Source organism: Vollenhovia emeryi, unplaced genomic scaffold (genome assembly GCF_000949405.1).
Source record: "Vollenhovia emeryi isolate VEMERY1.0 unplaced genomic scaffold, V.emery_V1.0 DF939327.1, whole genome shotgun sequence".
Taxonomy (NCBI): domain Eukaryota; kingdom Metazoa; phylum Arthropoda; class Insecta; order Hymenoptera; family Formicidae; genus Vollenhovia; species Vollenhovia emeryi.
The window spans coordinates 115,465-141,023 of record NW_011967039.1 but is presented as its reverse complement, the minus strand read 5'-3'; the positions used below and the strand labels follow the sequence as shown (position 1 = coordinate 141,023).

At 43.5% G+C, this 25,559-nt stretch overlaps 1 protein-coding gene across 1 annotated transcript; it reads left to right on the top strand.

Annotated features, from left to right (window-relative positions):
* Positions 1-1,306: 1,306 nt before the first annotated feature.
* LOC105558615 (myosin-VIIa) lies at positions 1,307-25,469 on the top strand. Its single transcript, XM_012006396.1, has 27 exons — positions 1,307-1,446; positions 4,779-4,825; positions 12,703-12,816; positions 13,537-13,683; positions 13,780-13,964; positions 14,534-14,655; positions 14,737-14,993; positions 15,188-15,353; positions 15,449-15,579; positions 15,664-16,059; positions 16,179-16,559; positions 16,650-16,805; positions 17,148-17,741; positions 18,076-18,285; positions 18,438-18,815; positions 18,917-19,957; positions 20,290-20,534; positions 20,692-21,052; positions 21,125-21,243; positions 21,319-21,715; positions 21,859-22,041; positions 22,119-22,320; positions 23,472-23,600; positions 23,701-23,797; positions 23,870-23,967; positions 24,052-24,221; positions 24,368-25,469. The coding sequence occupies exons 2-27, from the start codon at positions 4,808-4,810 to the stop codon at positions 24,572-24,574; spliced, it is 6,504 nt and encodes a 2,167-aa protein (XP_011861786.1). The 5' UTR covers positions 1,307-1,446; positions 4,779-4,807; the 3' UTR covers positions 24,575-25,469.
* Positions 25,470-25,559: the final 90 nt, after the last annotated feature.

Here is a 25,559-nt window from a genome sequence, read left to right as displayed (position 1 = left end):
ATTTCGCACGCTCTCGTTTTGTCATCCGCCATTTTGAAAAAAATTATCTCGCAAAACTCTGATGTATCGATTCTTAAAGTAGAGATTTCAATTTTTTTAGTAATTGAAATCTCTTAAGTAAAGTAGAGATTTCAATTTCTTGTTTTAGAAATTGAAATCTCTACTTAAAGTGGAGATTTCAATTTCTTTCTATCATTATTACCTAATAATATATCATTATTACTCGCGTAGTTATCGTCATTCGAAATTTGGAGTTTAATTCGTTCTTTATCTCTTTCCAACTGTTACTTTAGTCAGAGAAAAACATGAATTAAACTAACAAGATTCAAGCTAAGCGGCATTTGATGAAACCGGACCTAAAGAGCCAACTATGCCCGTTTCAAAATTTAAAATTTACGAATTAGAAAAAGCTAAGAAGTAATTTAACCCGAGATTAAAGTTAATCTGCATTGGTATAATAGAACTGAGCAGAGAGAAAGAGACAAAGGATAAATTAAACTAAGATCAAAGTTAAACGCCGTCGAAAAACCGGGGTGATACAGTGCTCGTCCTAGAACAAAGTTTTCCCTTTTCTCTACAGTCTCCACACAGATTACTCTCCCCACTTGATTAACTAAAAATTAAAAAGAGAAGACGTGGGATTCGGGAATAGATTAAAGCAAAGTATATTACCAGTTTCTCTCTCGCGCGTGCAAGCGCGCGTCGACAAGACAGATCGCGGCCGATAGTGCCGATTCTGAGACGATCGCGGGCTGCCAGGTGAGCGGCGAGATAGCTTGATCTGTTACCTGACTGCAGGAAGCGACTTGGCGAACGCTCGGCCGCTAGTCGGTCCGTCACAGTTGGTTGTGTACGACGTGGTACCGACTTCTATCCCCTTGGCCGTAGCGTAGCGAGAGCGCGGTGGGGAAGCCCGAAGCGGTCCGAAGCGCGCGAGGCCCTACCACCACCTCCGCGCTTGAGCCAGCTTCCACCTGGCACACCCGATCCGAACCGAACCGAAGCCGAGCGGACGTGTTAATGTGCCGGTTCACCGTAGTTCCATCCTCCGGAACGACGACGACGACGACGACGACGATCGGCTCTTCGTGACTGCCACGCGATTCCGCAGGTCGCAACCGGTTGCGCTCGCTGTACCGCCGCGCGATCTCATTTCGGTTACCTTATGCTCGCTCACGTTTAGTCTCGTGAATCCGTCATCACGCGAACGCGCGCCTCGCACTTTGCTCGTTCGCTCGCTCGCTCGCTCGTTCGTTCGTTCGTTCGTGCATTCGCCTGCTCGCTCGCCCGCTCGCTCGCTTGCTCGCGCTCATCTTCGAAGAGGCCGGACATGAGAAGCTCGTCGAAAGTCTAGTGCCAGAGTGTAGTGTCTTTTAATGGAGCGTGCCGCCGACATATAGCCGACGTACAGCCGCTCTCCGTCGTGTTTCTCGTTACTCGCAACAGGTACGTGGCCGGAGGCCGTGCGATTCACGCGGGACGAGTCCTCGAGTCCTTCGTGTCCCCTCGTTGCTCCGATCGCAGCCTCGAAAGTCGGCCGGGGCTTATTATTCCTGTAGGGCCCGGACAGGGCGGACGCCGCGTATCCCGGATAAACGGGGCGGAAGTGCGCGTGATGGAGGAGCACTCGGTGCCTCGTTTCGGCGATGAATATGCGCGATCGTGACAACGATTGGTGCTCGAGGGTCGTTCAACGTTCAAAAGACCAGGGACTCGCGGTTACTTGGGAAAGACGAGCTTGTCTCTTTAACTAGTAGTTAAAAAAAACACGTAATCGCGACTTTTCGAAACATTTCCACGAATATGGAAGTGTCTCTCGAGTGGAGGTCGTTCTCGAAAACGACGAGAGATAACAAGGGCTCTATAAAACGAGCTTCGAGTCGCTCGTGGGTGGAAAATTGACGTGGACCCTGTGATTGCTCGTGGGCCAGTGATTAGTCAAATATCAAACACCGTTCCGCCAGCCTGACTCTGCAAATCCTCGCGGAAACGAGCTTTGTTCGGTGTCGCGTTTGCCGGCGAATCGAGTCGCGAGTTTTCGTCCTTTCTACTTTTAATGTCAAATGCCGGCCGCTGGACGGCGGTTCACGCTTTCCACGGCTATTGTCGCGTATCGAATGCACCTTATCGCGGAGATGAGACTCGGCGTTCGCTTTAATGAAAAAAATTTAAGTGTGACGAGTCACCGCGATTGGTATGCGTAAATATCGCGCGCGATAAGTGACGCGATAGTAGTACGAGATAAGACGGCGCGATAAAGGTAACGACTTGGGAAATTTTGAGCTTCTTCGGACGTTTATGTACATACAGAGAAATCCACCTTGTAGATTATTCTTTAACGATGAGCTCGCTTCGAGGAGGCAAAATTTAATCAAGGCGACTGGAAGGCAGCTCCTTCGCAAATTATATTCGACTACGAATCACGAAACGTCACGCATTCTTCTACTGCTTTTAACTAAAGCCTACGTTAATGGAATTCCAATTCGAAGCTTGACTTGGATATACGACTCTAAAGATTAGAAAGCCGCGACAAACGAGTTAGCCTCCCTCGATATTTTCGCACAGGTAAAATCGATCTCAAATTGACGAAGGAATCTGCGGGAAGTGGGACACCCTCTTTCTCTCTCTCTCTCTCTCTCTCTCTCTCTCTGTATACATATATTAAACTAATAACAATAACTAATAACTACATTATACCAACAACAATATTCGCACGTCTCGGAATACATCTTTTCTTTTTCTGGCAGTTTCCTGTTAGATTTATATATGAATTCATATGTCGCCGATTTACGACTTTTCATCGTCCGCGATTGCCGTGTCAATGTACCGTAACGAATTCACTGCGATATCGACACTAATCTAATTACTGTCACGAATGCAAACCGAAATACGGCTTCCGGAACACGTTCTTGCGTCCTCTCTCTCTCGAGAGCGATTAAAAATGTGCAAGTTGTACGGGCTCCCTCGGCGTCGGTCGCTCCTAAGCGCTTCGTTTGATCACCCGTTAAAGTCTCCCGCGTGGCGCCTACGCCACTGACCGTTCTCCACAGATATTTTCAAAGTCAATGACTGCGACTGCGACCGCTCCGTGCTCACGCCCGTGCCTCAAGTTCACGGCGAGACAAGGGTGCCCACCTAGTAAAATTAAAACGGCAATCTCTTGTAAGTCGGACACGAGGCGACGTACTGATTCCACTTATGGTATTTCGCAATTTTACTCGACCCGATCGTCTACCCCGAGTCTCATTTCTTCTCCGTGATATCAACGCGACACGATAAAGGTTTGAAATTGTCAGAGATCTCGTGACATTTACCGTTAGCGGCTAATAATAGGAGGCGAAGGATGAGATTAAAAAATGCGGCTTTGGTCGTCGGATGATTCAAGATGCGCAAATAATTGCGCGTGTCTATTTAAATCGCCGAAAGGCTCCAAGAGCTCGCGCGCACGTCGGAACGTAACGCATTCGTAATTAACGTCGGAAGATTTGTTAGAATCCTAAATCGAACGCGGTACAAAACTGAATTTTCTCAGTTTCCTTTTTTGTACGTGTTTAAGAGAAGATTTTTCTTTCAACTGTAATTCGAGCATTTTAATTGACAGTTAAAGTCTTCTCTCAGAGAAAATCATTCTGTTACAGTGATAACATGGACATTAAATAGTCGTGAGAGAGAAAAATAATCTTGATTAAAGCTGTTCGTACTCTTCTATTGCTCGGATCTGACTAGAAACGATTTAACTCTCTCTCTCTCTTTCATCCGCTAAAAGCAAATTGTTCAAACTGCCGCGATAAAACATGCAAATGTGTACTTACTCGTTCAGATCCAATTCATATCTTCTCTACCTGTCCATGTCCGTTCTCTTAAATCACATTGCTCGGCCAATCGATGCATCCAATCGACACTTTCTATCTGAGGAATTAAATTTAACTCGCTTTGAGAATAAGTGCTATCAACGCAATTGAGATATCCGGAAATTGATCTTTCCTGGTTCCTCTTACACATAAATTATATCAGGAGTAGAATCCGCTGTTATGATGCGCTATCGCAGGAAGAAATCTAGCCGCTCATTGTTGCATAATCCTGTGTAAAGTCGAATCCTCTCACGCGATTGACAAACGCGTGACTCTGTAAAAACGTTGTAGTCGATCCGCAGAGGTTCCTTCAAAATTTACAATTCGCTTATTACGCCGTAAACGTTATAAAAATAGTGTAAAATCGCGCGACGGATCTTGAAAAGAATGCTTTTTCGCTTGATTTTCTTCGTAATGTACACGATGGCTCGATGATAACGCGTGGTGGCATTGGCTGCGCTAGGGGAGAGAGAGAGAGAGAGAGAGAAAGAGAGGATTCTCGGTGGATCTCGAGCCGTATGGCACGGTAAGGCAAACTGCCTAACCCACTTTTGCGAACAGGTTTGCGATGCCTCCGCGGTAACGGTGATCGACCAGACATCACCGACGTGCGTGTCGGGATGCTCCTCTTCCAAATAGATGCAGCGACACGCGTCTACGACGCGTGTACCGTCGGGTTCTCGGAACGAGCCGTGAGTTCGAGCACCCTTGGGTGCGCTCGCAGCTTCCACGAATTCTCACGAGTGCTCCTCCCCGCGTCTCCCAAAGGCCATGCACACGCGTTTAACCGGCATTCCTAAATTCGCCGACCGACTCTATACGTAGTTTTACCGTTAGGTTAAATTATTGCGTGTATCGTGCGAATGGTGCACGCTGCACCGCCGTAACGATCAGGTCTAATTTATTTATTTATTTTTTTGTTTTTAGGCGGAGTGCCGACAACCACGACTTAAGAGATGGTCATCGTCACACGGGTAGGTTCTCACGCGGTCTACATTACTGTAAACGTTTGTCTTGATTCCGCACATTACGCGTTATACCGTTGCGATAGCTTAAGGGCTTCGTTCACCTCAGTTGGATTAACCGGTTGGTCTAACCGAAGTCGGTAAAAGAGGTCCTAAGGGACACATATTTCTGCTTGATAAATTTATTCATTTATTCCCCGCCTGAGGAAGACGCGCTTCAAACGTCCTCGTGCCTTCTCAGGTAGCAGGCTCCGACGTTTTCGGCGACAGCTCGGCGTTAAAACGACGACAAGTGACGTCAGCTTGCTATCCGAGTTTCTATTTTGTCGATCGACAAGCACCCCACGGGTGAAAAGCGCTAAGAAATTGGCGCTCACGCCGGTCGAACGAATAACGAGACAGGATAAATTCAATGAAGCCGCAGCTCCGCGGACCCACGAGCGGAGAAGCGGCGGATCTCTCGCGCGGCTTAATCCATTACATTTACCGCTTTCCTCGTCGTTCTCCTCGAACACGGTCAGTAGGAATCTGTGACGAGTGAAAATAGCCGGACAGGAGTCGTCGTGTTCTCGCGTTGTAAACAATGATGTACCGCTAAGTAACGCCGGTCTCTTGGACGTGGTCACCTGGACGGCGCGACGCGACGGTGCGGCTCGTCCTTCTCACTTCCTCGTGTCGTCCGGGGGAAGTGCCCCGGCGGATACACCAGACCTAAAAATCTACGAGGAATACTTGAGACGTAGCCCCGTACAGATCCTCGGAATCCTCTCTCATCGATAAAAGCGTCTCTAAAAGTGGCTTGTAGCCAATCGGAAGACTTGTCAGCCACCCCCAGTAGCACAATATAGTGGCGCAGTATTGGGAAATAATGTAAATCTAGTATTCCCAATATCGGTCCAATATTGTAAGTTGGCCGCCTTTTCATATTTAGCCAATATATCTATTTAGCAATATTGGTCTAATATTGGATCAATATTAGACCAATATTGTTACTACATTGTTAAATATTGGCCCAAGCACTTCCAATATAAAGGTAATATTATATAATTATTATCGTGCAACTTTTGCATTTATTTCATGGCCAATATCGGCTTTACGTCGGACAATGCGCTTCTAATATAACCAACATTGGACCAACATTTAGCCCAGGGCCCAGGGTTGGGAAAGTTACTTTATGAAAGTAACTCGTTACCGTTACCGTTCTTTTTTCTGCAGAGTAACTCGTTACCGTTACTCGTTATTGATTGAAAAAAGTAACCGTTACCGTTACTAAAAGGCTAACGAGTCGTTACTATTTTCGTTACTTTTATCTTGACATTTGCACAATTAAATGCAAGTTTCCGCGGTAAATATAAGCAGAAGGTATAAGTAAAATTATATCCTCTAGTAAAAGAATAAGGCTAGCATGAGGATAGTAATTTTCTTGCCAAATTTTACCAAAATGATTTATTAACTTTTAAAAGAAGTTGAAACTCCATAGAATCATCATTAAGATGACCTCTTCGCGGCGCTAATACAATGCCTCCCACACTGAATAACCTTTCTACAGAGGCACTGCTTGGAAGGGTAGCGTTATATTTAATTAAAAAGTGTCTAAATTTTGGGATAATCGTGCAACACATCTATTATTAGAATGCTTTGATTTTAAAACACGTTGCAGTTCTTCCTCGACGGATTCGTTTGTATTTTGCCGATAAAATTTTAAAAAAATTATCATTATCAATGTCTTTATTAATTTTTGGAAAATTGCCTTTTGATTGAATGTCAAATAAATCCTCTAAACAGCTTTCAGCAAACTCTTTCCTCTCTCCAGTTAACCAATTTAATTTAAATTTGGGATGTGAACAGCTTGCAATTATAAAATCTTTCAAACATTGTAGAGAGTCTGTAATTAAATATAGCAACGGAATATTTTTAGAACAACTCGTAAATACAGTTCATTACTTGAAATCAGCAAATATATAATATTATAAATATACTAATAAATTGCCTTTCATCTAAACCCGTTAGAACTACAGGCAAGAACCAATCATATTAAAGAACACGGAACTGCTTTGTTTTCTGAACGCAACTAGTGAAAAGTTCACGTGCGGTAAAGTAACGACCAAAGTAACTACTAAAATCGTTATCGTTACCGGCAAAATGTAACTACGTTACAAGTAACGCGTTACTTCTCAACTTTGCATTCAGCCAATGTTTAGCCAATGCACTGTGCTACTAGGGACTTTAGAAGACGCTTTTATTGCTAAAAGAGGGTTCAAAATACGAGCCCTACCTATTCTCAACCATATTGGAACGTACATACATAAGATTTAAAGATGGTTTAGGATACATTTTCGTGTTATTGGAAGACTGTTACCTCAAAAAAATTTTGAGAATAATCTCGAAAGAGTCAACTCATCTTGAACGATGAAGTATCGCCTGCTCAATGCAGAGGATCATTTCCGAACGTTTATGCTAAACTACCTCGCGTTAGCTCATCGTACCGCATCGTTGGCGTTCCGACCTTTCGAATGGAGCTGTCGACGCTGCAATATTTAGATATTGTTTGAAAATAAGGCGTAACGAGACTGCCGGAGCGAGTCGCTGCGCGAGCGAATGGATTGCGAGAGAGAGCGTGACCCTCGCCGACGAGACCGCGAGAGATAATGTTTAACCCGTCAGTGCTCGCGTAAGGAATAATAAAATAGTCCTAGGTTCTTGTTTATGACATAAAGACCTCGGAAGCTGTCGATTTTTCAATTTCTTTTAATTCGCGACTGTCTCAATGCTGTTTCGTAATTCGACGGTATCGTAATTATTGCAAATATGTTCTTTTGAAAATATGTTTAGTCTCGACGTGAAAATCTTGAAATGAGATCACATTGTGTTAAAGGAAGCAATTTTATATGATTCGAGAAAACTGTATGCTTACTATTTAAGAATAACTTTCTCGAATGGGAAGGAAACAATTTGAGTACACAAGAGTTGATTCGACACTAGTTTGTTTTCCGTGTGGATGTACGAGGACGACAACGGGAACCACGCGTTGATCGAAAAAGAAAAGGGGAAAACGCGATAGAGGTCAGCGTGGGCGAGATCCTGGATATCGTTGCGAGGCTCGTAAAGCGCGATCGTATAGAAATCAAGAGGACTTGGTCCACTGAAGCTGTCCCGCTTCCGACGTCGGTAAATCCACGGCGACGTAAGATGAGCGGGAGGGTCGCGTCTTCTCCGCAATCTCCGCGATGGCGAGTGAAAGGCGACGATTACACCGGCGCGCGGCGGCGGCGTCGCGTTTAAGCCTGTAACAGACCGCGCGCCGACGATCGAGGATGGCGAATTGGAAATTGGAGTTTACAACCGGTCAAAGCGTAGCGGATTAAAATTAAATCGATCCGATCGGTTGAGTCCCAATCTTCAGCTGGCAATTCTCAATCTTCGACGCAGTCCGATATCAACTTTTACAGCGAGCGATATTCGCGTATCGGACGTCCACGTCAGAGGCTGCGCTCGGCATTGCAAATCCGAGGCGTCGGAGTGCTTTTTCTCTTCTTTCTATCTCATTCTCCTCTCTCGTTCACTCGAACGCGAACCCAGTGGAGAAACGATTCGTCGAAACGATGTCGACACTGTCAAATTTCGACGTCGCTTCGACGTCGTTTCGACATCGATCGACGAGTCATTTCTCGCTGGGAAGGTGCGCTCCGGCACCTCGGATCTGCACTGTCGAACGCAGCTAGTGAAATGAAATAAGACGTGGCCCCGAAAAGACAGATAAAAGGGACACTCGCGCAAAGGGCCGCGCTGATCGCCGTGGCTCCTCGGCGAGTGTCTCTTCAACGGCCGGCCAGTCTCATTTCTGGCGAATGACCAGTCAACGCCTCAGGGGCTCGATTCTTGAATTCATTCAAAGGAGAAACGCACGCGAAATTTCTGCTCTTGCAGAAAAGTTGCAAGCTGATATTTCGACTTTTCTGCGAGAGCAAAATTTTCGCGCACGTTTCCCTTTCGGATGAATCCAAGAATCGAGCCCCTGGTAAAACGCGCGCGGTCTACGTCCGCAGTTTACATTGTGCACGCGTGGACGCGGATCGTCGTTACAATATTTTCGCCCGTAAACGCCCGGGCCTGGGGTCTAACGGCGTTTAGAAGTGACAAGGTTGAATTCCTCGAGTCGCCCGACGGTGAAACGGAAGTCGGTTCCACTCGGACTCGCCCGTCAATTACGAACGGACCGCCCGCCCGCGATCGAGTTGGGCAAAAGCGGCGGGCAAAAGCCTCCCGCCTCACCCTTCGGCTTCGCCGAGGCTCCGACTTCCCACGAGACGCCGCGCGCCGCGCGCAGTTCCGCGTGCTGCAACCGCTTGCATCGCGTGCGCGCGCGCGCGCGCGTAGTACGTGCCGCCCACACGAACACGGGGGATCGCACCTGATACACGTTTACGTCCCGATTGTTCACTTCACCGGAACATCGGAAGAGCTCCATCCGTTCCTCGCCTCGTCTCGCCTCGCTTCGCCTCGCCTCGAAATAAGAGCCGCTCCGATCTATCTTTTGCTTCGACCAGCAATTTTACTTTCGCGTCGTCCGCTCGCCCCCTCGCCGAATCTTGCGAGATCAACGTGCGCGCGAATTCACGAGGAGTACGAAACCCCGTTGAAATTTCACTTCTTCTTCTTTTTTTTTTTAAATACGATTTCCACGACTTCGAGACATTTCGCTTCTAGGAAGAGCGAAGCTCCGACAAACTTGAAATTCTATTAACGTCGCTGCGAAATGCGATTACGGTAGAGACCGAGCTCGCGGCTCCGTTGATCCAACCGCGGCGAGAAGGAGCGAAGAGACGGAAAAGGCGGGAGGTGGATGTTGGGTCGATTCGCCGAGGTGCGGCACGTGGGACACGTGCGACACGCGCGTCCGCGGCGAAAGAATGCCGCGTCCCGCGTGTCAAATCACAATTGGGGAAACGATTGTTACGACGAGGCGGCGCCTCCTCGCCGCGCGCCGCGCCGAATGGCAGAGGCGGTGGTACAGTTATTACAACGGTATACCATATAACTTAATTTTTAGATCCGACGCTCGCGTTAATACGCGAATTCCATACGATCCGCGACTGTGAAGCCCTCGGCTTCGTCGCTGATCGATTCTCGTTTCCTCGGCTGCCGGCAGGAATCCACCTCGGCCAACGGCCGGATATCGTTACTCAATAACGCGAATTACAGGTTTATGTTCATTAACGCTCCGTCCGAGATATACTGCACGGTTCAAGGCTGACGACACACGTTCGCTACCTTGGGCAATTATTTAGATCGCGTTCATGTATGTGACATTAGCGTAGGTACACGCAGGAAACCACCCTAGTAGCAGTGTTTTCTGTTAGATGAAATTATCTAGATGATCATCTAGATAAGGCTGTTTCCTTATCTCATCTTTATCTAGATAAGAATGAAACGTATTATCTACATCTTTATCTTAGATTTAAAAATACGTTATCTGTCTGAAATTATCTAAGATAATGGTTGCATTCAGCAGAACTCAGTATTTCGTGGCTAGGTTTAACCCATTATTTATCATTGGTAAATAATTTCATTTCCTAGTTTATCCGAAATTCATATACAAACAATTATCATTTCCATGTACAACATTATTAGTATTTGAAGAAATTAATATTTCAAATTTATTAGTTTCAATATCTGAATCTGATTCACACTATTCCATACTGTTCAAATCTTTATTTGCTTGTAACGTGTGTCAATTTTGATCACAATTTTCACATGTGATGCTAAAGCATCTAAATGATTTAGCATTAAAATTTGTAGCATTATCTGTTAGAATATTTGTAATTTTTTATATGTAAATTAAATTTCTCAATACATTGTGCACAACTATTGCAATATTTTTATAAATGTAATTGTACATTATTCTTTTACAAGCCAATTAAATATAATCCTGCTTTTTTAATAGATTTATAAATATAATTGTTTTTTTTTCTTTAATTACTTTTTAAAGCAATGTTATCTTGAAATCATCTAGATAAAATGCTTATAATTTCATCTATTATCTAGATAAACTAGAAATAAATAATCTATATCTTATCTAAGATAAAATTTTATGTCTTATCTTATCTTTATTTAGATGATTTCAACTTTATCTACGTAAAACACTGCCTAGTAGCGCAGTACTTTGGCTAAACATTAGTTAAATATTGGTCCATAGTGTCCGTAAAGCTAATATTGGTCATGAAATAATTATAAATATTGCACGATAATAATTAAATAAAATATAATATTAGATTTATATTGGAAGTGCATTGGCCAATGTTTAATAATGTAATAAGAATATAGATCTAATACTTTTACAACCCTGGCGAAAATAATAAGTTTATAAGAAATTTGTTTAAATGTTGAGTTAACGTTTTATTTGAGTTTTAAAACATTTATTGAATTGTTTGTGAGATATAAATTTAAACATGGAGTCATTTATGACTCACGTGTTTAATTGCACGTGTTTAAATTGCATTTAATGATACAATGTCAAACGTTTCCATTATAGTTTTCGAAGTGTTTGTAAAATGTTTTTGTCAGTAAAGAATTAACCAGGTGCTTGCAACGTACTTCCAAACGGTGGAACCGTCGGTAAAACTCTTCATAAACAATGTAACTATCGATAAAACTGTTTATAATAAATAAATATAAATATCATCTCTCACTTAAAATTTTCGCCAGGGAATATGTATCAATATTAGACCAATACAATATTGTATCAATATTAGACCAGTATTGCTAAATAGACATATTGGCTAAATAAGAAAAGGCGTCCATCTTACAATATTGAGAATACTGGATTTACATTATTTCCCAATATTGTGCTAATAGGGTGGTCTGTCTTTTTCGAGGGGTAAACCTCTGAGGGTGTACAGATTTGCGGAATTACTGGGCATTAGTTTGGGCATTACGAAGATAACATAAGATAAAACAAAATAAATAAGTTCCGTAGTAGGTAGCACAAAATATTGGCGCAACATTGAGAAATAATGTAAATCTCGTATTCCCAATATTATATAATTATTGAGCAATATTTACATTTGTTTCATGGCCAACATTGGCTTTACGTTGGACAAGATCTGCCAAAACATTTCTGATATAACCAACATTGGACCAACATTAGCCAATGTTTAGCCAATGCACTGTGCTACTAGGGATAAGATTTCTAGTAGCAGATTATATTGAGAAATAATGTAAATCTAGTATTCCCAATATCGGTCCAATATTGTAAGAGGGACACCTTCTTTTATTTAGCCAATATTGCATCAATATTAGACCAATATTGTTATTACGTTGGCCAATATTGGCTGTACGTTGGACAATATCGGCTAACGTAGAGAGCGAAAAAGAGAGAAAGAGTACTCCGACGCCTCGGATTTGTAGTAATACCCTAGTAACACAATATATTGGCGCAATATTGGGAAATAATATAAATCTAGTATTCCCAATATTGGTCCGATATTGTAAGATGGACGCCTCCTCTTATTTAGCAATATTGGTTTAATATTGTTCAATATTAGACTAATATTCTTTTACATAATTAAATATTGGTCAATGCACTTCCAATATAAATCTAATATTATATATATATTATAATTATTATCATGCAATATATTTACATTTATTCCATGGCCAATATTGACTTTACATTGGACAATATTGGCCAAAGCATTTCTAGCATAATCAACATTGGATCAATGTTTAGCAAAGTACCGTGCTACTAGAGATAAAATAAGATAATAAGATAAAGTAATGTCCACTGGGCATTAGTGTGCATCGGTGTACATGATTTTGATCAGTGGTTTACCCCTCGGTCTTGTTTCTCCGTGAATCAGAATAAAAGCGCGCTTCTCTTTGTCCAGGGCGATTATATATGGATCGAACCAATCTCAGGAAGGGAATTTGACGTCGCGATCGGGGCGCGAGTCATCTCGGCGGAAGGCAGACGTATTCAAGTAAAGGACGACGACAACAAGGTAATCGCCGAATTCACTTGGCGAAGCTGAGTCGGCTAGAACAGGAGGGGTACACGTGAGACTATCGTATGTCTGAGAAAAACAAAAAAACTGTTTCATAAACGTAAATACGAATTTGTTAGTATAAGTTTCGTATGCTACTTTACCCTGAAGAGGCAAGTTGTTTGTAAAGTAAGTTTTCATTAAAACAAAACTTTCTTAAACAGTTTGGTTTTATGCGGTATTTGCTAGAGCAAGGATCTATTGTTAACTCAAACTTTTGATCACACGTTTCCCTTTCTGTTCTGTTCTGTTCATTGTCGCCGCGAGTTTCCGAAAGGGGCAGTAGAGAAAAGTCCTCTAGTATGAGATAAGTTTCTAATACGGCGTAGCAGGTTTTCTCAACACCCAAATTCAATCACAAATCTTTTTCCGCAACGATTACACAATCTAACAATGAATCTTCCACAGATTTCGCTCCAAGGGCAATAAATTCATGGCGGAATCAACAGATGATGCCTATTAATTTAACGAAAACCCCGCTATTTCATATTAGGAGTCTATCTTAATTATAATAGGCGATTTCTCTATCGACCAGTTTCGCTCTCGAACGATGTAATTACAAAAAAGCCACGTTTCCCCACTGTCGATGCTACACTTGCATTTTCCCCGAAAGGCAGTCGGTTTGACTAACTAACTTTGAATTCCACGTTGGTCTATGACGAGCGAATAATTCCGCAGGAACAATGGCTGACGCCGGAGAGACGAATCAAGGCCATGCATGCCACTTCGGTGCAAGGTGTAGAAGATATGATCAGTTTAGGAGACCTCCATGAAGCGGGCATTCTGCGAAATCTATTGATACGCTACAACGAGAATCTCATTTACGTAAGTCCCTCGGCGCGGTGACGAAATACCGATTGGTCGTGCGAGATGCAGGCGAGCGAAACCGATCGCGTGAACATTAACGACCTAATTTTGCAGACGTATACGGGCTCCATCCTCGTCGCCGTCAACCCGTACCAGATATTGCCTATTTATACCGCGGAGCAAATCAAGCTCTACAAGGATCGTAAAATCGGCGAGCTGCCGCCGCACATATTCGCCATCGGCGATAACAGTTACGCGCACATGAACCGATACGGCCAGGATCAGTGCATAGTGATTAGGTAAGAGACCACGAGTCGTCTTCTGTCTATCCTTCCGCGGCACTAAAACCGGAATTTATAGTTGGATCTTATATTTAAAGTCGTCCTGAATTCCCAACGGGAAATGACTCGTCGATTGACGTCGAAACGATTCCGAATTAATGTCCAATTATCGTCAAATCGATCGACGAATCATTTCTCACTGGGTTTATCTAAAGCTGCTGCGTGGAACATTTTAGTGTCTACGGAGTATCTAAAGATGATTTTAAGACGATCTTAAATATAAGATCTAACTACGAATACCGTCATAAGCGTCAAAGACGATTAATGACAATTTCGAGAGCCGTTCGACGATCGATCGCCCGTATATATATTTTTTACTTGCCGTTTACAAGTGGAATCGGAGGAGAAGGTTCGATTTTCTTCCGCGCGATATTCTCGCGAATCGTGTTTACTATTGAAGAGACAATTATTATTGAAAGCTTGTCATCGAGGAGACAATTATTATTGAAAACGCTATCTGTGTAGAATTGCGACTTGTATAAATAATTTTCTTTATGTCTATTAATAGAAATTCGTATTCATTTTAGCGGCGAGAGCGGAGCAGGAAAGACGGAAAGCACAAAATTAATTCTGCAATATCTAGCGGCAATCAGCGGAAAGCATTCGTGGATCGAACAGCAGATCTTAGAAGCGAATCCGATACTCGAGGGTGAGTCTCGTGATAAGGAATATTCTGTATTGAAAATCGAAAGAGTGGATTGATTGTCAAGTGACATCTCTGACATTCTAGCTTTCGGCAACGCAAAAACCGTGAGAAACGACAACTCCTCCCGTTTCGGCAAGTACATCGATATTCATTTCAACGAGCAGGGCGTGATAGAAGGAGCGAAGATAGAGCAGTATCTCCTAGAAAAGTCGCGGATCGTATCTCAAAGCTTGGACGAGAGGAATTATCACATTTTTTATTGCATGCTAGCTGGCCTTTCCAAGGACGAGAGGCAAAAGCTCGAGCTGGAAGATGCGTCCACGTACAAATATCTCATAGGGGTAAGTGCGCGAATAACATAGCGGTTCGTGCTAACAGCGATGGTAATAGCGTTTTGTCTCGTTCCAAGAATACGCATGTACGCACGTGAGCAAGCTTATCTCTAAGAATAAAAGTGTATAGAAAAATATTTATAGATGCGCTAGAAAACTTTCGTACGTGCTCTCATACGTGCGATATCAATCTTTGTCTTCAGGGTGGCGGCATCACTTGCGAGGGACGCGACGACGCGGCCGAGTTCGCCGACATACGATCGGCTATGAAGGTTCTTCTATTCTCCGACGTGGAAATCTGGGAGGTGCTTAAATTGCTCGCGGCCTTGTTACACATGGGCAACATAAAGTACAGGGCCACTGTTGTAGGTACGAAATTTAATAGGAATCTAACAAATTCACCTCGTCGATCTCGTCTAAAGTTGGAATTAGATGGTTTCAATCCGTTCGCGCGTGACTTCCAGATAATTTAGACGCTACGGAGATTCCAGAGCAAACTAATGTACAAAGAGTGGCATATTTACTGGGAGTGCCGGTACAGTCTTTGATAGACGCGCTCACTCGCAGAACTATATTCGCGCACGGTGAGACAGTAGTAAGTATTTTGCCACGTGTGTAAGGCCGAGGGCCTTAAGAGTACCGTAGTGTTGAAAATAAATCCTTTGTTATGTCTCGATAGGTTTCCACGTTGTCGAGAGATCAATCGGTCGACATCAGGGACGCATTTGTGAAGGGCATATACGGTCGATTATTCATCCATATTGTAAAGAAAATTAACGAGGCCATATACAGGCCGAAGAATAATTCCCGGAGTGCTATAGGAGTGTTGGATATCTTCGGCTTCGAGAACTTCAACCACAACAGCTTCGAGCAGTTTTGCATCAATTATGCCAACGAGAATCTCCAGCAGTTTTTCGTTCAGCATATATTCAAGCTGGAGCAAGAGGAGTACAATCACGAGGGCATCAACTGGCAGCATATAGAGTTCGTCGATAACCAGGACGCTTTAGATCTGATAGCCATCAAGCAGCTCAACATTATGGCGCTGATTGACGAAGAATCGAAATTTCCAAAGGTACGAGTTGAAGGATTCGCAAAAAGAATGAGCGAGATCTTTTAATTATTAAAGATGTAGTCGTTTCAAGCTAACTGGACATTTGCTGTGCTTTTAATGCCTGCTTTGTTGATTTTCAGGGCACGGATCAAACGATGTTGGCGAAAATCCACAAGACCCACGGCAGTCATAGGAATTATTTGAAACCTAAATCGGATATTAACACGTCCTTTGGCTTGAATCACTTCGCGGGCGTCGTCTTTTACGACACGAGGAGTTTCCTGGAGAAAAACAGAGACACGTTCAGCGCGGACCTGCTGCAACTTATTCATATATCGTCGAACAAATTTCTCCAAGCTTGCTTCGTCGAGGACATCGGTATGGGATCGGAAACTAGGAAAAGAGCGCCCACGTTATCGACACAATTCAAGAAGTCGTTGGATTCGCTCATGAAGACTTTGTGCAGTTGTCAACCCTTCTTCATACGATGCATCAAACCGAATGAATATAAAAAACCGATGGTAAGCACTCGCGATCGGGTGAGCTGTGCTCGATTTACATAATTGCATCGTCGATGGAACGATCTTGTAAACGCAATATTGACGTTCCAGATGTTCGATCGTGGTCTTTGCTGTCGGCAATTGAGATACTCCGGTATGATGGAAACCATCAGGATTCGCCGAGCTGGTTACCCTATTCGCCATTCCTTCCACGAGTTCGTGGAACGATATCGCTTTCTCATCTCGGGCATTCCGCCCGCACACAAGGTGGATAATCTATCGAATAGTACACTTTTATTATAATATATTCATGCACGGAGAAGATTTTCTCAAAATTTACACTGAAAATCATGTAATCGTGGGACAACGCGGCATTTCGAAGAACCGTGTGAGTTTTTTTGAAATTTTACGATACGTTCTACTAGTAAAGTGTATAGTAAAATTTTAAAAAGCTCACAAAGTTCTTCAAAATGCCACGTTGTCCCACGATCACACGATTTTTAAGATAAAATTTAAGAAAAAATTCTCTTCGTGTAGCTGCTGCGTCAGTTACTTTCTTATCAAGTAAAATTCGTATCGTCGAAAAATATTCATATCGTTTAACTTCAGGTGGAATGCTGCGCGGCGACTTCAAAGATTTGCCACGCGGTGTTGGGTCGATCGGATTACCAGCTCGGACATACCAAAGTCTTTCTCAAGGATGCTCACGATCTGTTCCTCGAGCAGGAGCGCGATCGCGTGTTGACACGCAAGATTCTGATACTGCAGCGCAATATCCGCGGCTGGGTTTACAGGAGAAGGTTCCTGAGGATGAGGGCGGCGGCGATGATCGTACAAAAGTACTGGCGCGGCTACGCGCAACGTCAGCGATACAAGCGCATGCGAATCGGTTACATGCGATTGCAGGCGCTCATCAGATCGCGCGTGTTGTCGCATAGATTTAGACACCTGCGCGGTCACATCGTCGCGCTTCAAGCGCGAGCCCGCGGCCACCTGGTGCGAAAGATGTACCGGAAGAAACTGTGGGCCATAGTGAAGATACAGGCGCACGTGAGAAGACTGATTGCGCAAAGACGATATAAGAAGATCAAGTACGAGTATCGACTGCACGTGGAAGCGCTGCGATTGCGAAAGAAGGAAGAGCGCGAGCTGAAGGACCAAGGCAATAAGCGAGCCAAGGAGATTGCGGAACAAAACTACAGGGTAAATATGATATAGATATTTACTAGTGAATTTTACAGTCGTTACTCTAACTGATAAATGAAACAAAAGTCTGTGGACGGGAGAAAGTTCGTTGATATTAAATCGCTACGAGAGGAGAAGCGCCTTCTTCTTGGTGTTGTGGTCTCATGTTAACATAAACAACGTACTCGCTGTATGGTAAAAAAGATAATATAAGAATTAGCAAAAAAAAAACGCTGACTGTGTCGAGAACTGACCAGTGTTAATCAGTTTCTTTTTTCAACGAGTCACGATATTATCATTCGTGAAATGTGACACGGTGTTAACTTTGCAATATGACACGTATACATTTCAGGAACGCATGCAAGAACTGGAGAGGAAGGAAATTGAGATGGAACTAGAAGACAGGCGACGAATGGAAATCAAGAAGAATTTGATTAACGACGCGGCCAAGAAGCAAGACGAGCCGGTCGACGACAGCAAATTGGTCGAAGCCATGTTCGACTTCTTGCCAGACTCTAGCAGCGAAGCTCCGACGCCGGCGAGGGAAACGTCTGTTTTTAACGTAAGTCGTGATACCTCGTTTGAAATGTGATTCTAAACGATTGCGAGGGATCCCTAGAAGTAACATGATTTTAATTTATACATAAAATTAGAAGACCTTTTACTTGTGCCAGTGCTTTCTCGCATTAAGATTAATCTCTTTACCTGCGACAGGATCTTCCCGCACCGAAAGCCGATCAACATCAGGAGATAATTAGTCCGATTCAAATGGCCTCGGAGGATGAGGAGGATCTGTCTGAATTCAAGTTCCAGAAATTCGCGGCCACGTATTTCCAGGGCAACATCACGCACCAATATTCTAGAAAACCGCTCAAGCATCCACTATTGCCGTTGCACACGCAAGGCGACCAATTGGCCGCTCAGGCTCTATGGATAACAATACTTCGATTTACGGGCGATTTACCCGAGCCGCGATTCCACACGATGGACAGAGACACGACCTCGGTAATGTCGAAAGTGACGGCGACACTCGGACGGAATTTTATAAGGAGCAAAGAATTTCAGGAGGCTCAGATGATGGGCATGGATCCTGTACGTACAAGTCTTTTTGTAATTAATGTTAAATTTACATAAACTTTTTTTTAAACTGTACTAGCGCGCGAGAAGACACTAAACAAAGACTATCTTTTCAGGAAACATTTCTCAAGCAAAAGCCTCGTTCGATCAGACACAAGTTAGTATCGCTAACGCTGAAGCGGAAAAACAAGTTGGGCGAGGACGTACGCAGAAGGCTACAAGAGGACGAGTACACCGCCGACAGCTATCAATCCTGGTTAGAGGCCAGACCTACGTCAAACCTCGAGAAGCTGCATTTCATCATCGGCCACGGTATATTGCGTGCCGAATTGCGGGACGAGATATACTGCCAAATCTGCAAGCAGCTGACCAACAACCCGTCGAAATCGTCGCATGCTCGAGGCTGGATCCTGCTGTCCCTCTGCGTCGGCTGTTTCGCACCGTCCGAGAAGTTTGTCAACTATCTACGAGCCTTCATTAGGGAGGGACCACCTGGCTACGCGCCCTACTGTGAGGACAGGCTGAAGAGAACCTTCAACAACGGCACTCGCAATCAACCACCGAGTTGGCTTGAACTGCAGGCGACGAAATCGAAGAAGCCAATCATGTTGCCGATAACCTTTATGGATGGCAACACGAAGACCTTGCTGGCTGACTCGGCCACCACTGCTAGAGAACTGTGTAACCAGCTATCCGATAAGATCTCGCTGAGGGACCAATTCGGCTTCTCTCTGTATATCGCGCTGTTCGACAAGGTGTCGTCCTTGGGCAGCGGCGGCGATCACGTGATGGATGCAATCTCGCAATGCGAGCAGTACGCGAAAGAGCAGGGTGCGCAGGAACGGAACGCGCCGTGGAGGTTGTTCTTCAGAAAGGAGATTTTCGCGCCCTGGCACGAGCCGACCGAGGATCAGGTGGCGACGAATCTAATCTATCAGCAAGTGGTACGCGGCGTGAAATTCGGCGAGTATCGCTGTGACAAGGAGGAGGACCTGGCGATGATAGCGGCGCAGCAATATTATATAGAATATCACACCGACATGAACGTCGACAGGCTGTATACCCTTCTGCCGAATTACATACCGGATTATTGTCTGACGGGGATCGACAAGGCGATCGATCGATGGGGACACCTCGTCTTGCAGGCGTATAAAAAAGTGAGTCTTTATCAAATTAAACAAGTACACTTCCAAAGCAAGCAGTGACCCGCGCAATAATGTTCCAACGAGACGAGAGATTTGTAAAAGAAAAACAGATTGAAATGAGTCTCAAGAGATTACAAGGCAAGTTCAGATCAAAGCGCCGGATATTCTAATCCCGAATGCAAAGAGCGATCTAAGAATAAGAGTTTCGAAACGTTTTTACTTTTATTTTTAAAAAGGGACGTTGTCTTGAAGTTATTTAATTAAAAAAAAAACACGTGCACACACACAGATGTTCCTGAATTCTCGATTTTCGCCTCTACTCTAGTTCTAACTTTTAATTTCAGAGTTACTACTTGAAAGAGAAAGTACCAGCACTACGAGTTAAGGAAGATATAGTCGGTTATGCAAAGTTCAAATGGCCTCTGTTGTTCTCTCGTTTTTACGAAGCTTATAGAAATTCTGGCCCGAACCTACCGAAGAATGACGTTATCATAGCCGTTAATTGGACCGGGGTGTACGTTGTCGACGATCAGGAGCAAGTACTCCTGGAGTTATCCTTCCCCGAAATTACCACCGTATCTAGTCAAAAGTACGTAAGCGTCATTAAAGTTAAGAACATAAAAATTAAGCTCAGTCGCTTTGATATATTTTGTTTTGTTTTGCGAACTACAAATTGTTATTAACTGTTTGAAGAAAGTGACAACTGTCCGAGTATTACGTTTCTAAACTTGCCGTCATCTCCGCAGAACAAACAAGATGTTTACGCAAACATTTAGTTTATCGACGGTACGGGGAGAAGAGTTCACGTTCCAAAGCCCGAACGCGGAGGACATCCGTGATCTGGTGGTATACTTTTTGGAGGGGCTGAAGAAGCGCAGCAAGTTCGTCATAGCCCTGCAAGATTACAAGGCACCGGGCGAGGGCTCGTCGTTCCTGAATTTTCAAAAGGGCGACCTCATCGTCCTCGAAGACGAGAGCACCGGCGAGACTGTGCTCAACTCAGGATGGTATGTCGGCACCTGCGAGAGGACTGGTGAGAAGGGCGATTTTCCGGCTGAGACGGTTTATGTTTTACCTTCCTTAACGAAACCACCGAATGATATATTGGTGCGCATCAACGTACATTACTTTAATTGCCGAGAAATGTTGACTTCTTCTAAATTCGACTGTAATTTTCAGGCTCTATTCAGTATGGAGGGTACGGAGAATAGTCGCAGACTCTATCCGCAGCAAATGAACGGCGTGGACTCTCGCGATAAACCCCACACTCTTCTGGAGTACGCAATCGATCACTTCCGGTAAGTGAAAACGTCGCGTTCGATATTCTAAAGTAGAAAAAAGGAGTGATAACTCTCTGATTGAATTTGTCTCAGAACACCGCCCAAGAGAACAATGTCCAAGACACTGACCTTAACATCGGCGCGACGTGGTCACGTGGACGAATTGTGGCATCACTCCAGAGAACCGATAAAGCAGCCACTTTTGAAGAAGCTCGTGTCCAAGGAGGAGCTAGCCGAAGAAGCGTGTTTCGCCTTCAACGCCATTCTGAAGTACATGGGCGATCTGCCGACGAAACGACCGCGCATTGGCAACGAGTACACTGACTTAATCTTCGACGGGCCGTTGAAGAACGAAATTTTGCGGGACGAAATTTATTGTCAAATTATGAAGCAGCTTACCGATAACCGGAACAGATTGAGCGAGGAGCGAGGATGGGAGCTAATGTGGCTTGCCACTGGACTGTTTACTTGTAGTCAAAGCCTCTTAAAGGTACAGTATGTAATGAATTGCGTCTCCCTCTTCCTCTCTATTTATCAATAATTACTGTACTTGTTACAAAATAATATCGATGAAATGCTCGAAGAAAAATTCCAAGGTATAGATATATATGCATACGTAACTTTACATTGCAGGAATTAACTCTGTTTCTGCGTACAAGACGGCATCCCATATCCCAGGACTCTTTACAAAGGCTGCAGAAAACCTTGCGCAATGGACAACGAAAGTATCCGCCGCATCAAGTAGAAGTGGAAGCTATCCAGCACAAAACTACGCAAATATTTCACAAGGTCTACTTCCCAGACGACACGGACGAGGCACGTATCTCTATTGCCCATTTCTTCTAGACAACCTTTTCCTATCGATTGTTAGCTATCGTAATTTCGGTTTACAGGCATTCGAGGTTGACTCGTCTACCAGAGCGAAAGACTTTTGCCAGAATATCGCGCAAAGGCTCAATCTGCGATCTGCCGAGGGTTTTAGTCTGTTTGTCAAGATCGCTGATAAAGTTATTTCCGTCCCGGAAGGAGACTTCTTCTTCGACTTCGTACGACATTTGACCGATTGGATCCGGAAAGCCAGACCATCGCGAGACGGTACAGCTTTGCAATCTTTCATGTTCTCGCTCTTTCTCGCAGCGACTGTATCGAATTATAACATCGGTAGCAACAAAACATATACATCTGTTTTTACTATACGTGTCTAGCATAGACGAAGAAAGTGTCGAAAATTCATTTTGTTTGTGGATTAAGGAGTACGTACAAGCAGATTAAGTTATCTACGTTTACTGATATAAAATATTTAAAAAAAAAGATTGCACGATATTTTTATCAATCTACATCAAACGGTGGTGTGAATAAATCTAGAGGTATAACGCAAGGAATACATATCTATCGCGACAAATCAATTTGAACGTCGTAATACAACTGCTGCGAGAAAACGGAAGCTTCACCTAATAGCGCGAATTGTTGTACGATTTCTATACTCTTACATTTGTGCGCATATACTTTTATATTAAGCATTCGATATTTTACTTATATTTGAAAATGCAAATGTGGTTTTTTCTTCGCCAGTATATTAATCAATAAATTAATACAGCTGTTTTGACGTATCTGGCATTTTATTCACGTTGTTACATTAACGACGTTTCGATCGTGAATTACGATCCTCTTCAGGTTTATAAAGAGACGAACAAGAGCCAAACAATGGCTACGTTCGGCAGAAAAAGCTGCTTTGCAACTGTTGTAAAATTCATGAATCTGATTGACGTATGCTCTTAAATTCACACAAGATTGAGAGAACACACCAATCAGATTCACGAATTTTACAACAGTTGCAAAGCAGCTTTTCCTGCCGAACGCAGCCATTAGCTCGACCGTTGTGACAGCAAAAAGTTGAATCTATGAAAAGCAATGTTCGTCAATATGAAGTACAAGTAAAAAATTTTTTTCCAATTTAAGAGCATCTATGTGGAATTGTGTCGAGCACGAAATCAGGCGAAACATCCGCACCACACAATAGTTTCAACACTTCTTACTTGTACTTCATATTGACGAACATTGCTTTTCATAGATTCAATTTTTTGCTGTCACAATGGTCGAGCTAATGTTTGGCTCTTGTTCGTCTCTCTATAAACCTGAAGAGGATCGTAATTCACGATCGAAACGTCGTTAATGTAACAACGTGAATAAAATGCCAGATACGTCAAAACAGCTGTATTAATTTATTACTTATATTTGTTATTCAGGGGTGTCGCCGCAGTTTACATATCAAGTCTTCTTTATGAAGAAGCTTTGGACAAATACAGTTCCTGGTAAAGACAGAAACGCCGATTTGATTTTCCACTTCCATCAGGAACTTCCCAAGTTACTGAGAGGTGAGTAGTAGTAAATGGAATATTTATTTTCCGACACCTTGCGATGCGTTTTACGTAATAATGCATTATGCATCATATTATCATTGCAAAATATGCGTAGGCTACCACAAATGTACAAAGGAGGAAGCGTCGAGATTAGCGGCTTTGGTATATAGAGTACGATTCGGCGAGAGCAAACAGGAGTTACAAGCGATCCCGTAAGCACTTTTCAATATGGTTTTGCAAAGCCATTACGAGTGAACAACGTGAACAAACTTTCTCGATTTCAGGCAAATGCTGAGGGAACTCGTGCCGGGTGATTTGATCAAGATACAGAGTGCTAATGACTGGAAACGATCGATAATCGCTTCCTATAATCAAGACGCCGGTAAGTGAGAAGCACGAATGATTCGCTAGAGTCCTTTACGCGCGAAGAAAGATTTCGGATGTTTATCGTGGCACTTTATCGTAGGCATGAGTCCAGAAGACGCAAAAATTACATTCCTGAAAATCGTATATCGATGGCCGACGTTCGGCTCCGCGTTCTTCGAGGTGAAGCAGAGCACGGAGCCGAATTATCCCGAGTTGTTGCTTATCGCCATCAATAAACACGGCGTGAGCCTCATACATCCTCAGACGAAGGTAATCGAGATAATCTCACGTTACTTCCTCTTCCAATAGCAGAGGTGTATATGTAGAGTTGTAAATACGTGTCATTTTTAGCTTCAGTTAACGTTTTATCAACTTGAGACTATTGACAATCTATTAATATACGTGTAATTTTGCAGGACATACTTATCACTCATCCCTTTACAAGAATCTCCAATTGGTCGTCTGGCAATACCTACTTCCACATGACGATAGGGAACCTCGTGCGCGGCTCGAAGCTCTTGTGCGAAACCTCACTGGGTTACAAGATGGACGATCTCCTGACCTCGTACATTTCGCTAATGCTCACGAACATGAACAAGCAACGTACGATACGAATCAAATAGCGGCAAAAGTAACAATTGAATGGAATAATATTCCGTGACATGACTGAATACGCAAGTGCGTCTTGCAACGACTTTAACGCCGACGATTTACGCATGTTCGGCAGATTCTCTTTGCGATATCGTTTTCATCATTCGATGGATTTCTTTCCAACCGAATTGGCGAGAAGATGCAATTTGAATTTTTATTTTACGTACTTGATATATTTATCATTGTTCACGTTACGTCGTACGCGGCGTGGGAGTCGCGCGGAAGTAAGTTCAGAATTATCAATGACTACAATTTATCTTATAAAATATAGATATAGTACATACGGTTGCATATCTACCTGTTAATTTATAATTCATAATAATCTGTGCAAGAGGAATAACAATTTATATGTACACAAGTTGTTGTAGCTGATAGATTTGTACATGATCTACTTACGGTTAGGAATTTTTCATCGCTTTGTATAAAATATCAATTCCCCCTTTATCGTATCTTAAATATACCATCGTGGTAGGTCCTGTAATTCAAAATTCATTATTATTATCTCCAAGCAATTGTACGCGCTCTAGATGCATATTAAATGTAACACGGGCATAACAGCGGCTGATACACAGCTCGTATTTGAGAGGGACTCGCGTTTGCGGCAATCGCGCGAATCCACAGCCGAGCGGTTAGAACATTATCCGTCCAACGAGTCGTTTATTATTACGTGGCGTGAGTCAAATCTTGGGAGGCCGCGGAGCACAAAGTCAAGTGTGTCCGTAGGAACAGAAACAAAAAGTTTCCAAATTTGCCCCGCTACCTCTCGCAGAGTGTAATTTCGCAATAAACGTCTCGCGTAAGAATGTAAGTACTATTAATTCGCATTTATAATTGTGAATAAAGACGACCATGTTTTCCACGCGCAAAGTACAAGCGTTAATCGTGGGTAAATTCCCATGGTATGTATACCGGCGTTCCCCCCCCCCCCCCTCTTTCCGACACAGATCTCTTCGGGAA